Source organism: Canis aureus, chromosome 3 (genome assembly GCF_053574225.1).
Source record: "Canis aureus isolate CA01 chromosome 3, VMU_Caureus_v.1.0, whole genome shotgun sequence".
Classification (NCBI taxonomy): Eukaryota; Metazoa; Chordata; class Mammalia; order Carnivora; family Canidae; genus Canis; species Canis aureus.
Window position 1 is genome coordinate 46,897,387 of NC_135613.1, and position 14,786 is coordinate 46,912,172.

At 51.9% G+C, this 14,786-nt stretch overlaps 1 protein-coding gene across 1 annotated transcript; it reads right to left on the reverse strand.

Moving 5' to 3' along the window:
- Positions 1-7,953: 7,953 nt before the first annotated feature.
- PLD6 (phospholipase D family member 6) lies at positions 7,954-11,880 on the reverse strand. The gene is made up of 2 exons (XM_077892325.1): positions 11,293-11,880; positions 7,954-9,789 (listed from the first exon to the last, which is right to left on the reverse strand). The coding sequence occupies exons 1-2, from the start codon at positions 11,729-11,731 to the stop codon at positions 9,542-9,544; spliced, it is 687 nt and encodes a 228-aa protein (XP_077748451.1). The 5' UTR covers positions 11,732-11,880; the 3' UTR covers positions 7,954-9,541.
- Between the last annotated feature and the right edge of the window lie 2,906 nt (positions 11,881-14,786).

Consider the following 14,786-nt stretch of genomic DNA (forward strand, 5'->3'; position numbering starts at 1 on the left):
TCGGCCAGTACGGGATTCTGACAGGTAAGGCCAGGAGACCAAATGGATGGTGTACGAAACATCATTAGAGATGTATTTAATATTCTTTATTTCACCGCGGAGGGAGACAGACGGAATGTGGCCCTCTTTGTTACTGCTGCCTGGCGGTCCCCTGGGCAAGTCTGTTTTTAAGGCCTCTGGGGCAGAAGGTAGCAGGTGGCCACCCCGCCCCTGCCGCTGACCCTGTGAGCGCTTGACTCAGGCTAGAAAGGGGCGCGGCTGGGCTCCCCACTCGGTGAGCCCCAGGCAGTGTATCTCTCCTTTGGAAGGTTTCTCCCCCGCACGCCTGCTAGTAACTCCCTGGACGCTGGGGTGGGGGGCTGCGCCCTCCCCGGCCTCGGCGCCCGCGTGCTAGCTTCACGGCTAAGCACGCCCCACTCCTTCCCGCCGCTCCTGCCCCAGGGTGTCTCCTGAGGCGCTTCTCCAGGGGCTCAGAGCTGTTCTCCGCTAGAGTGGGAAGGACGTCTTGTCTTCTTGAACGGAGGAGAATTCCTGAAAGGAAGTTTCCTCATCTTTGTTCTAAAGAAGCTTGAGATTTTAACACTTTCCATCCCAGATACAATTTCAGAAAGCCGGAAAACTAAAGCAGAATTCAGTGCCTCCCCCCACTTTTACTACCAAAAAAGCCTGGATGGTCGGGGGCCGTGTTCAGAGGTTTACCAGGGCCGGGAGGTATGTAGCCTTCCACTTAAGAGGAATCGCAGTAAAAGGAATTCCAGCTTGGCGTGCTGATTGGAAGCTTCGCTTCTCCAGAAACTTCACTTCGGTCCTTTTGAACACCCCCCCCCCCAATCCTCACGGGGGCTATCCATGTTTGCTGTTAGGCGTTTGCTGTGTAAACCGATCTGAAGTGCCCGGTCCTGTGTCCCCACGGCGCGGCACCCCGCCGGCCCTTCACAGGGGCTTGGGCAGGGGCCGCTGCCAACTGGCTGGTGCTGGAGCTTCGGGAAGTTGGGTACCGGCGCGCGGCTTTTCCCCTCTGGCGTCTCGGGTCCTTCTCGAGCGGGGAGCCCCGGGCGCTCAGCCGGGAGTGCGGGGGAGCGGCCGCGGGGGTCCCGCAGGCTTCGCACTCGGGGCTTTCTCAGGGCACACGGCGCCCCTCCGGCTTGCCCGTGCCGCCGGGCGCTACCGACTGAGCCTCGGAAAGGTTCTTACTCAGCTGAGAGCGGGGCAGAAGGTAACGTCGCCCGCCGGCCGCGGCGCCGCGTACGCACAGTGGACACGCCCCTCCTCCCGCAGCGCTCCCAGGGAGGGGGCCCGCGCACACCCGAGCGGGCACGTCTAGCCAGCCCGTACCTCCCACGGTTGAGGATTTAAGCGACAATCAGCCTCAAGGGAGTCACGTAAGACCACTGGTTTGGGGATCCTTTGATAGGAAGACATGACAAGAGCGCAGTCTGGACGCGCACACTCACTTCGTCTGGAGGGCCGTCTGCGGGGAAGGACCCGGCCGCATCCACGTGCCCTGTGGAGAACGCGTTTCGAGTCCTCGTTTCTTTATACAGGGAAGCGGTCTCCCTTCTCGGTGTTTCAGCGGGAGGTGCTCAGGGGCAGGCGGTCGTCAGCGCCCCTCCCCGCGTAGGGAGCGGGACCACCTGCGCCCCCGAGCCTGGCCCTGCCCCGGGCGGCCACGCGGGCTCCCGGTGGCTTCCAGCTTCTCCGTATTGAAAAGCAACCATGTTGGTTTTCCTCAGAATAACCTGTAGGTCGTTCAGAGGGAGCAGTGTAAATAGTCCTCGGAAGCTACTGCAGGGATTTGTGCGTGTGTGTGACAGAGTTTGTGTGGGTTTAAAAAAAAAAATCTCAACGGCCCTCCCTGTGTAAGAAGGGGAGGAGCGCTTTGGGTGCAAGGCTGAACACCCAGCGTCCCAAGGAAATGTTTTTCGTGACTGGTGTATCTTTTTAAAAAGCTGCGGCCACTTCACAGGCGGTTTTAAAGAGTGCACGACGGTATCTGAGATGACAGCAGGCCTGCCTTCGTGCGCTTTGCCCGTAGAAGACCTCGATCGTGCTTGCTGCTGTCACAGCCACGTCGAAACCTCCAAAAAGTGGACAGAGAGGAACATGGTGGGTCCCTCTTCCTGTCTTCCCCACGCCCTTGACATGCTAATGGAACACCTGGAGGGAGGCTTCGTTCAAAGCACAGGTGTGGCGTGAGTGGCCCAAATGGGTGACCTGTGCACACTTGCCAGGCTGGACATCTGCATCTCCTCAGCGACTGGGTTCTGTGGGGGGACAGCGTCGAGGGCACCAATGTGGCCACCCTGCCGCGTGTGTCCACGTTCATGTGACGAGGAAACGTACAGTCATACCACCTCAGAACTGGATCGTCCGGTCCTTAGGCCGACCCTGGAGGGCGTGCAGGTCTCGAGGTGGAAGCACACGGCCCGTGGGTGGCGGTCGCGGGCCTTCCCAGGAGGCAGTCCGAGCACCACAGAGAGGCGGGGTTCTGGAAGCACGGCGGTTGCCAGACGCAGCGTGCCTGCTGCCTGTCGCCTGTCCCGGGCCCTCTGTTCTTTGCCCTTTGCAGCTAGTAGTACACATTTCAGTTTTGTTTTGTAGGAAACTTGGCCTGGATTATATAACGAACACTAAAGTCATTATCATGTCACGTTTCTATCATAGAACCAATTAAAGTGGATTTTAGGATTTACCTTTAGTATTAATGACTTCTCTACTGACATTGTTAGGACTTAAGACCAGTTAAGTGATAAGAATTCATGTGGTTTTCCTAAGTAATATTTATAAAATGTAAAGTTTCTAATCACTCCTCAACAACTGTAATTCTTACTAACTTTTCTCACTAATACTCTTCTGCTAGAGTGAGTGTCTCAGGTCAGCTACTAGGGACAGCACTCAGCCGAGCTGCTGGGGGAGCTGACGCACGAACAAGGTGGGAAATAACCCACAGCAGTGACGGCTGCCACAGCTAATGCCTTCACCCCTCGGGTGTATGATTCTAACTGGGGTTTCCTTTCTGTACTAACGTTAGATGATGATGTTCACCAAACCCAAAGTCCTGTGCGGGAGCGAGCAGAGGCCTGGAGAGCGCGGGCGAGTCCTGTGCACCAGCCTGTAGGTGCAGCAGGAGCCCCCGAGTGGGGCAGGGGGACCCCGTCAGGCTACGCCGTCCTCCCGAACAGATGAGCCTGGCCAGCTAAGCCGCTCGCCCTTTATGACAATTCAAGATCGTGATGGTGTCATTGAAGATTTTTATTAACAAAGTTTCTGAACAACTGTTCACTACAGTTTGAAGTGTTACTTCCTCAGAATATTTATTCCTTTGCGTGACATGCTAGATTCCCATGGATGTAGCTTATCATTTCTATTTTGTAAATAATTACCTAACTTTACATAAACTATATCATAATAAACTATTTTTGCATCACCCTTTGCATGCTGTGAATGAGATTTTGTGTAGTGGAGAGACATGCAAAATATGCATTTAGGTCAACATTCCAAAGCTGGTCAGTAGCCTAATGATTTCTACTGGAGTTTTTTTCCACTTTTAATAACCTGCCTATTTTTAAATAATGTTTTCAGAGTTGAGGATTAGTTGTCAGCATTTTAAAATCAAAAGATTTCCTGTAAGAATCTGTATTGCACATGTTCACAGACAACACATAAATATTTTACATCATGAATCTAATGAAGAAACATGGCTCTGTTACAGAAACCTCCAAGGGAGGCTAAGAGCACAGTAAGAAGTGCTGAGGAGAAAAAGCTATATAACTGGCACTCAAGGAACTATATAATCCTTCATTACTGGGTTTATCTACAGTAAAGTGTTGCTTTTTGCTTAAAAAAGAAAATACATCTTACCTCATGACCATACACACACACACACATCCCAACCACAGCCCAACATTTCACAAAACAATGCACTCTTATTAGAATATGCTGTGATGTCTACATTCTATTTAATTTTTTAAGATTCTGGTTGTGACCTATTGAATAAATTTAAAATAAGAAACTGGAGTTTTCCAATATTGCCACAACCTTTGGAATGAAGTATGTGGAAATCCAAACTTTATTCAAATAAACACAGAAAAATCACATGCGGACTCTATTTGCTGGAAATCAATTTACAGAATTCACAAAACTTAGAAAACTGAGTACAGACATATAAAAGATAGATCCAGTGTGCCATTCCAGTTGTTTCAGGATGTTTCATTAACTTTTTGTCCATTAAAACATTTAGGGGGAACGCCTGAGGTGGCTTGGCGGTTGGGCGTCTGCCTCTGGCTCAGGATGTGGTCCCAGAGTCTCAGATCGAGTCCCACATCAGGCTCCTGCATGGTGCCTGCTTCTCCTTCTGCCTGTGTCTCTGCCTCTCTCTGTGTCTCTCATGAATGAATGGATAAGGTCTTTAAAAAAAAATTCTAGACACTGGTCTGATGTAATGGTATTCTGATAGTTTTAACATCCTTTTTTTTTTTTTTTTTAAGCTCTGTAAGTGCAATTTTGAAAACCAGTTGGCATTTGGAAAATCCAACATCCTTTGATGATGAAAACACTCAGCAAACTAGAAATAGAAGGAAACTTATTAAATATGACAAAGATTGTCTATAAAAAAAACCCGTAACTGGGCAGGCCGGGTGGCTCAGCGGTTTAGTGCCACCTTTGGCCCAGGGCCTGATCCTGGAGACACGGGATCAAGTCTCATGTCAGGCTCCCTGCATGGAGCCTGCTTCTCTCTCTGCCTGTGTCTCTGCTTCTCTCTGTGTCTCTCATGAATAAATAAAATCTTAAAAAAAAAAAACAAACCCACAGCTAACTTGATACTTAATGGTAAAAAACTGCTCCCCTCCCCCTGCCCCGCTAACGTCAGCAATAAAACTGGTATCTGTTCTCACCATGTCTATTCAACACTGCCCTGGAAGTTCTAGCCACTCATGAAAAAGGAAAAATATCCATACTGGAAAGGAAGAAGTAAAACTGTATTTGTTGATGACATGATCTTGTATATGGGAAATCCTAAGGAATCCACCCCCCCAAAAAAATCTATTAGAACTGATAGTTCTGCAATTTTGCAGGATACAAGATTTGTATACAAAAATAGATTGTAGGGGATCCCTGGGTGGCTCAGCGCTTTGGAGCCTGCCTTTGGCCCAGGGCGTGATCCTGGAGTCCCAGGATCGAGTCCTGTGTTGGGCTCCCTGCATGGAGCCTGCTTCTCCCTCTGCCTGTGTCTCTGCCTCTCTGTCTGTGTCTCTTGTGAATAAATAAATAAAATCTTAAAAAAAAAATAGATTGTATTTACTAACAATCTGAAACACATTATGAAAACAATTCCATTTGCAGTAATATAAAGAAGAATAAAATATCATTTAAAAGAAGTATAAGGCTTATTAACTGAAACTACAAAAGATTATTTGAAGATTTAAGTAAATGGAAAGGAATCTGACATCCGTGGGTTAGAAAATGTGATATTGTTAGAATGATAATATTTCCCAACCTTGATCTATAGTTCAATACAATCCCTGTCAAAACCTCAGCTGCCTTTGCAAAAGTTGTTGTTGTTGTTGTTGTTTTTTTTTATAAGATTGCATTTATTTATTCATGAGAGACACAGGCAGAGGCAGAAGCAGGCTCCATGCAGGAAGCCCAATGCGGTCGGTACTCGATCCCGGGTCTCCAGGATCAGGCCCTGGGCCGAAGGCAGTGCTAAACCGCTGAGCCACCTGGGCTGCCCTGCTTTTGCAAAAGTTGATAGGCTGATTCTAAGATTCATATAGAAATATAACGGGATCCAGAATAGCCAAAACAATGTTGGAGCGAACAAAGTTAAAGGACTTGTTTCCTGGGTTTTAAAACAGCTACAAACACTATGTATGCAAGGCAGTGTGCATAGGGAGTGACCTATAGATCAATGGACCATTATTAAGAACCCAGAAGTGGGCAGCCCGGGTGGCTCAGCGGTTTAGTGCCCACTTTCAGCCCAGGGCGTGATCCTGGAGACCGGGTATTGAGTCCCACGTCGGGCTCCCTGCATGGAGCCTGCTTCTCTCTCTCTCTGTCCCTCATGAGTAAATAAATAAAATCTTAAAAAAAAAAAAAAAAAGAACCCAGAAGTAAGTGATTACATTTATGTAAGCAATTGATTTTTGACAACAGTGCCGAATAAATGGTGCTGGGACAACTAGCTATTGACATGCAAAAGAATGCCCTTGGACCCCCTTCCTCACACCAAACACAAAAGTTAACTCAAAATGGTTCACAGACCTGACCCAAAAGTGGGCGGGCCCACTAGAGGTCAGGAATGAGAACAAGCAACAGGAGGAGGTGGCAGGTGCAGCCATGGTGAGACCTCACTTTTCCATTATGCGGCTTTTCCTGCCACCACTGACCTCCAAAGATCATCTACCCTTTGGTGCAGATTAAAAAAAAAAAAAAAAAGTAGCAATTGGACAGGAGAAGAATGGCATTGAAATATTTCCAGCAACAAGTGCTTTGGAGGCGTTCAGAAAGGTTTTGAACCCGAGAGTTAACTACAAGGGCAGCCCTGGTGGTTCAGCGGTTTAGCGCCGCCTGCAGCCCAGGGCATGATCCTGGAGACCTGGGATCGAGTCCCACGTTGGGCTCCCTGCATGGAGCCTGCTTCTCCCTCTGCCTGTGTCTCTGCCTCTCTCTGTGTATCTCTCATGAATAAATAAATAAAATATTTTTAAAAATAATAAACTGAACTGCAAAATGAAACTTGCTGTCTACTTACCACCAAACGCATAAACTGGAAAATGCCCTAGTTTAACTCAGAACAAAATTTTAAAGTCTGATTATCGGGACACCTGGGTGGCTCAGCGGTTGAGTGTCTGTCTTTAGCTCAGGCCGTGATCCCTGGGGTCCCGGGATCAAGTTCCACATTGCACTCCCTGCAAGGAGCCTGCTTCTCCCTCTGCCTGTGTCTCTGCCCCTCTGTGTCTCTCATGAATACATAAAATATTTTTTTTTAAAGTCTGGTGGGGTTTGTGTGTGTGTGTGTGTTTTGTTTTTTTTAATCAAGCTGCTTCTGAACGTGGCCTTGTTGTCCTTGTCCCAGATGCCAGCCATTGTGGTTACAGTAAGGAAGCAAAGGAGAGGGCTGGGACTCTGGCCCTGGTGCTGGGTTTTAAGTGAACGCTACTGAAGAACCTTGGAAAACTAACAGAATGTACTATTCTGTAACTGAGGAGCTACCCCAACTCATAAATGCCAATTTTCCAGTGGGCCCCAAAGGATGTCTATTTTTGGCCACTCCATGGGAGGCCATGGAGCTCTGATTTGTGCTTGGAGGAATCCTGGAAAGTCTAAATCTGTGTCAGCAGTTGCTCCAGTTTGCAACACAGTGCTCTGTCCTTGGGGTAAAAAAGCCTTTACTGGATATTTGGGAACAGGTCACAGTAAATGGAAGGCTGATGGTACCACCCATCTGGTGAAGTCCTATCCAGGTTCACAGCTGCCTGTATAGAAAGTCTCTGTTGTTTTTAGATTACAAGAGGGTTCTGACCATAGTTACTTCGCCGCCCATCAGATATCTTGCAAAATACATGAATACGGGGATCTCTGGGTGGCTCAGTGGTTTAGCACCTGCCTTCGACCCAGGGCGTGATTCTGGAGTCCCGGGACTCGAGTCCTGTGTCAGGCTTTTTTTTTTTTAATTGGGGGGGAAGGTTTCCCACATTTGGGGAACTTGCTGGGGTCAGCACACCCCGAGTGTGATGGATAAGCCTCAGCCCTGGAAAACCACCTTCATTACCTTTGGAAAAGACTTCACAAGGTGCCCCAAGTAACACATTCAGGTCTTGCTCCTGTTTGCAGCACCCATCCTGACCAGTGGTTTCTCAACAGCTGTATGTTGTCCACTCCCCGCAAATGGCATTTAATAAACCGCACCCACTATTCAGATGAGCAAAAGACAAAGAAACAGCGCTAGCATTCCAGAATAAGAACATATTTATTTAAACGTGCCAGAAGTCCAGGACAACCCAGCTTCATAATTCAGGACACATTCTGTAACTCCTGTTCTCTCCTCAGAGCAGACTGCTGGAACACACACGCAGTTGAGAAAATACATCTAGTGTAAAAGCAGGTCTTATTTCCAAACTATATATTATACTTTATAGCCTCAATAAGTCAGAAAAACTAACTTTGGGTTTACTTGTGTAACACAGTAAGTCAAAGGTGACTTTAAGCAGAAAAAACATGCAACACGGAATGGTCTCTGCAGGTGGCTCCGTGGGTGTGATGGGGAAAGTGTACACGCCCAGACCTCAGGACCAGTCACACAGCATATTACACAAGTATGACAAGATGGCACAATGAGCATTCGGATGTCATCTGAACTAAAGATATGTGTTATGAAAAGATAATCTGTAACATCTCACAAGCATATGTGAGACAGCTATTCTTGTAGCTACCAGTGAGAGCAAATCCCCTAGCTGACAGTAAAAATAGACCTGGGAGGTGCCACAGCCCCAAATCAGGCTCTCTCCTGGCTGACTCCCCTGGATGGTCAGGTAATTCAGGATGCCTTGTGCTGAGCCAAACCTGCCAATGAGCCAAGTTCACCGGTGCTAACAGTGAAGATCACTTCTAAGCGCACAAAATCACCTTGAATGTGAGAATTAACAATTAAAGGCATAACACAGGAAACAGAAGCAGCTTCTAGCCGCTTACCGGCCTTGCTGACAGAAGCTGGGGGGGACGAACGTCTCCAGGTGTATTTGTTGTAAAGGGTCATCGTGCAAGGAGACCCGGTAAGAGCATGACCTGCCCGCTGCAGGGGCAAGCAATGCTCACCAGGGGCCTGGAGGGCAGCTCCCCACTCCTGCCGTGCCTGGCACCCCTCCCTCCTCCTGCCCCTTCTCCTCCCTGACTTCTCCCGGTTCCCTCTGTGGACTCAAACCCGCCAAGAAGCCACCAAGGAGCTTGTGACAGCAGACACGAAGGACTGCTGCCTCTACCAACACCAGGTATCAGCTGTGCTGCTGGGAGCGGCCAGGCCAACAGAAGAGGACACAAGTCAGGAGCCACTGCCACGGGGCTGATGGAGTAGGCCACATGAGAGACCCCAGATCGGGGGGGGGGGGGGGATGAGGACGGGAGGGGTCAGCTTGTCTAAGGCAGGAGAAGCCCATCCACCATGGGCCCAGGAGCCGGCAGCCCTGGGAAGCACACTTGTGAGAGGTGGTGGCTGCATTTACTGTGGCAAGAAACAAGCTGTCCGAAACAACTGACTTGGGGTGGTAGGGATGTCCCTGTCTTCCATAACCCCAAACACTGTTTAGTTGGCTTTCATCCTGTACCGAACGAGAACAGACTTTGCAAGAATGTGTTCCTAAATTTCGCTTATGTACCATGCATGTCACACCCAAACCGGCAGCAGCTCTGGGTGAGGCCCAGGCCGGCCTGGAGTCCCATTCTTTGTAGGTTTGCTCTGGCTTTAACTCTGGGTACCAAAAGTTCTGTGACATTAAACACCACTCTCCCCTCCAACTCTGCAGACAGCGGAGAGAGCACAGCTTCAGTGACTTCGCTTCTTCTGCGGGAAAAAGGTGTACTTGGTAGGATTAAACTCTTCCCAGATACGTTCAAATTCTTCCAGAAAAAGCCTCACATACTCCTCATCCTCCATAATCAAAACATTTTCTCTGTTGTTCTGGATGGCTTGTGTGGTCCAGTTGAGGGAGCCTGTGATCAGCACCTTCTTGTCCACGATGGCGAACTTGTGATGCATGTAGCCAAGGTCCTGATCATGTCGCACCTGGATGCCTGCAAAAGGAGCAAGTCAGCCTTTGCCACCCCCTCCGGCCACACTGTGGTGTGAGCACCTGAGCTCCTCCTCAAGCGTGGGCCACTTTCTAGCAGCCGCGACTGTGGCTATTTGGTTCCAGTTCAGTAGGAAGCGGGAAGCCTGTCCCGCTCGGGCAGGTGTGGGTGGCAGCCCCGGAAGGGACCAGCTCTGCACTCCGGGTGAGGTCTGCCCACCCACACTTCTCGGGATGACCCGACTAGCACGGGCCCGTCAGTGGTCCCGGGAGGAGCCAGCCATGAATCTGGCTGGGGCGACCGCAAGTGGGGTTTCCCTGCCTTCCAGCTCTCGCTCTGCCCACCCTGGAAACACCCCAATTGCACGGGGGAGGGGGTGCACCTGGGGCAGGAAGACCGCTGGAGAAGCCAGGCCCTGCGGCTTGGGGTGAAGGAGTTCAGCCCTCTTCACTCCCAGAAGGACCCCCGTCTGCTACAGAAAGGAATTCGCCCTGGCTGCGCCTCCTCGGCTCAACGAAAAGCCTGCTGTCGGCAAGCTCCCCGAGGGCAGGACCCTGGAGTCCTGCCCAGCTCACCAACCACCTATCTGCTCAGTGAACAAGCCCGTGAGAAATGTGATTTAAAAGAACAGTTTAGGAACACCCAGGTGGCCCAGCGGTTTAGCGCCGACTTCAGCCCAGGGCGTGATGCTGGAGAACCAGGATCGAGTCTCGCATCGGGCTCCCTGCATGGAGCCTGCTTCTCCCTCTCCCTCTGCCTGTGTCTCTGCCTCTCTGTCTCTCTCGTAAATAAATAAATAAAATCTAAAAAAAAAAAAAAAAGCGAAATACTGTTGTCCTCCTCTAGCCCTCTGCGTCAGCCCGACCTTGGCCTCGTGCGCACGCCTGCTCCTATGGCACACTGCCCGGAGTCGGCCAGCAAGTGGGCTGGCAGGTTTGGTTTTTGAGTTGGCTCTTGATTTCCTGGGTGCTGACTGGGCCGCTGTCATTTCAGTCTGCGGTCGTCAAAAATTCAACTGGCCGGGCTACGTTCCCGGCTCTACCCGCCACAGGCTTTCCCCACAGTGTCCCAAGGCCAACACGGGTCATGAAAATGTGGGTAACGACAAGGGCTCGTGGCTTCCCCGGGGTCACCGGGCAGGCCCCCAGATCTCTCTCCACTAGCTGGGAAGACACAGCCTACTCACTCCCCGGGGCTCACATCCGGGTATCCAGCATAAGAACCCCCTGCACAGAAGCCCAGCCCCCGGGGGAGGCAGCTGTTCTTTACAGATGGCCCCGGGGTCTCTCCGGGGTAAAACTCTCCCGACCTCACAAGGCCACGTGGGCCATACGCGGGGTCTCCCCCATCCTCAGGCCCCTGCAGTATCCGCCCTTGGCATCCCCACCACAGCCTAAGGCCCCGGGGTCAGAGCAGGCGCCGGGCTGGGGGCCCGACGCCGCTCCCCCGAGGGCTCCCCGGCCCTGAGCCCCGAGCCTGGGCTCCGGCCTCCGCGGCCCCGCTTACCTGCCTTGCGTAGCAGGCCGATCTGCGAGCCGTTGAGGGCCATGTAGTCGCAGTCGGTGATGACCCGGACGCGCACCCCGCGCTGGTGCAGCAGCTGCACCGCGCGGCCCAGCTGCGGGCTGGAGAAGGCAAAGAGGCAGAGCTCGAGGCTGGCGCGGGCGGCCAGCAGGGCGCGCAGCAGGCGGCTGAGCGAGCTCTCGCCGTGGGGCAGGCTGCACCGGCAGCCGGCTGGGGGCCCCGACGGCGCCTCCCCCGGGGCCTGCAGCAGGGCCTCGGTGCAGGTCACCTGCGACGGGAAGAAGAGCACCTCGCGCCGCGGCGGCCTCTGCTGCTGCCGGCGCCCGGCCCGCAGCCAGCACAGCACGGAGGGCAGCGCCTCCAGGGCCAGCGCGAGGCCCACGGCCGCCACGGCCGCCACCTGCCATCGGAACCGCTCCATGCCGCCTCGGCCCGACGACGACCCGCGGCCCCGCCGCCCACCGCGCCTGCGCGGCCGACGGCCACGTACTCCTCCCCCTACCACCGCTCCGACGGCGCGTCCGACGCCCTCCTACACACACAGACACACACAGAGACACACACACACACACACACACACACACACACACACACACACCGCCCATCACGCATGCGCGCCGCCAGCCCTGGACATCGCCCCTGCCAACTGCGCCTGCGCAGCCCTTGGCACGTGAGCCCGCCCTTCCCCCTCCGCCCACCGCGCCTGCGCCCCCGCAGCCACGTGCGCCCAACCTTTCCCCACCCCCTCCCCCCGCCCTGCGTGCGCTCCTGCCTCCCGCGCCGCTCGCGCCTCCGCCGGCCGCCCCGTGGCGTCTGCGCAGCCGCCGGCCGCGTGGGGAGGCCCGTGCTCGCGTGGCCGCCCTGAGGTCCGCGCACCGCCCGCCGACGCCGACGCCGACGCCGACGCCGACGCCGCCGCCTCCCGCTCCCCGCGGGGCCGCGAGAGCCCGGGCCGTCCTCCCTCCGAGGGCGGGAGAGGCTGCTGACCTCGGCGCACGCCTTCCCTTCGGCCCGGGCTGCGGCCTGAGACGCACACGGTGTTCCAGGAGCCCGTCGCTGGAGGAGGGCCTCAGGCCGCCGTGTCGCAGGCCGTGGGACGGCCACGCCCGGCATTGGGCCCCGGTATTTCTGCCGCCTCTCCCAGTACCACCTTGGCATCGGAGGACGCCTGTTCTGCTTGGAGCACAGACTAGTGAAAACCCGGAAGCCCTTGGTCCTACCTTAGCGAGCCCCAGCCCCGCTGTGCACCGCTTGGGAGGAGAGAGGGAGAGACGACAGTGTAAGAATTTCTTGTCTGTTTTTTTCTTTCCTGAATCCTGGGCAGGACTTTGCATGGTTAATTTGAAGTGTATCTGTGGTTTCGAGAAGGAAGTGATAACTCCCCTACAGTCTCCTCCTTGTACCAGCTGACGGTCTCTGCATGACTTGGCAGCTGTTAAAAAACATACCCCCAAATTGGGGAGAAGGAGCTGATGTGAGTAACCTTGGAAAATCATGTAAGGCAAACACAAAAGGAACTGCCCATAAACACTGCACTCTGGTTGGTCCATTGATTTCCCGACGGCGGGACTGCCTATAGCACCCGGGGACTGAATGGATCAAGAAACGGTTGGCAGCTGGTAGTCTGAGCCAGGGTTCTCTCTGTTGCATAGGGTAGGAGATGAGATGCCTGCGGTACTGGAGTGGAGTCAGAGATACCACAGTGAAGTCATGTTTAGCTCAGTATGTATATTAACATACATCGCATGTCAGGTTTGACATACATGTGCCACATACCTCAGTCCCCTCAGAGGCCCAGAGGCCAAGACACCCCAGCAGCAATGAGCATACCTAGCTCCCAGATCATTTCTTTTTTTTTTTTTAAGATTTTTAAAAATTTATTTATTCATAGAGACACACACAGAGAGAGAGAGGCAGATCCACAGGCAGAGGGAGAAGCAGACTCCATGCAGGAAGCCTGACGTGGGATTCGATCCTGGGACTCCAGGATCACACCCCACGCTGCAGGCAGCGCTAAACCGCTGAGCCACTGGGGCTGCCCCAGGTCTTCATTTCTAAACACCATTCTCCAACCAAAGGAACCAGGACTCCTTGAAGAAACAACTGGTTTTAGGGTTGGGCAGGGAAACGGTAAGATGTGTTTCAGGCATCTTCTATTACCAGAAAGTGAGGATGAGGCATGGCGGCATGACCGCAGGACACAGGGGTAACGGAAAAGAACTCTCAGTGGCCAAAACTGGAGCAAGTTGAGAAATAAAGTAAATAATGCAGTATTGGTTATAACCCAAGTACAAGACAAACATGCACGACTCCATGCTGATATAAGTAAATGACATTTGAATAAAGAAACGAGAGATTTGAGTCTTATTTACAGAAGAATTCCAAATAATATAAGTAGATGTTCCCTGTCACAGGAGGTAGACTTAAATCTCCCCCGCCCCTTTGGAGGCTAGACTTAGTGATTATAGTAGGGAAAGGGGAAAAATAAGAGTTTACATGGAGAAACTTGGTAAACACTGCCTCAACCACTAACAGCCAGAGATGTGTGAATGTTACATACCCCCAATATGAAATTTTTTTGTTTTTTTTTTTTGGGGGGGGGAGTTGTTTTGTTTTGTTTTTTTATGGAGAGAGAGCGAGCATGGGGAGAAGGAATGGAAGAGGAGAATCTCAAGCAGACTCCCTGGTGAGGGTGGAGCCTGAAGTGGGGTCGATCTCACCACTCCAAGATCATGACCTGAGCTGAAATCAAGAGACACTTAATGGACTGAGCCACCCAGTTGCCCCTCCCGTGATATGACTGATGAGAAGGGCACTTCAACTCTGTGGTGGTCCTTCCCAAAGCTCATGAGCCCAGATCAATCACGAGGAAAAAACATCAGAAATCCAGATTGAAGGACATGCTATCACATTGTGCAGGATATCTGGCCAAGGACATGAAAAAAGGGAACAACTTAGAAACTGTAACAGACCAGCAAAGACTGGGGAGACCTGACAACTGAATGCAATGTGGTGCCCTGGCCTGGGTCCTGAAACAGAAAGATAAGGCTACTGGGAAAAGTGGTGAAATCTGAATAAAGTCAAATTTAATTAATAGTAATATACCGATGTCAGTTTCTTCACTTTGACAACTGTATGATAGTGATGTAAGGGAAACCAGATGAACAGTATATGCAAAGTATATGCAAACTCTCTGTGTCCCTTTGAAACTTTTCAGTAAATCCCAAAGTCTTCCAATTAAAGTTTATTAAAAATATCAAACTTCGAGAGCACCTGGGTAGCTTAATGGTTGAGCATCTGCTTTCGGCTTAGGTCGTGATCCTAGGGTCCTGCAATCAACTCCCACATCAGGCTCCCCCCAGGGAGCCTGCTTCTCCCTCTGCCTATGTCTCTCCCTCTCTCTGTGTGCCTCTCATGAATAAATAACATCTTTCAAAATAAATTGGGCAGCATGGGTGGTTCAAGTGGTTTAGTCC

Coding starts and splice junctions, on each gene's coding strand:
- PLD6 (XM_077892325.1), bottom strand. CDS start 11,731: ATGGAGCGGTTCCGATGGCAGGTGGCGGCCGTGGCGGCCGTGGGCCTC. Junction 9,790..11,292: donor CGGCCTGCTACGCAAGGCAG/GTAAGCGGGGCC, acceptor CTCCTTTTGCAG/GCATCCAGGTGCGACATGAT.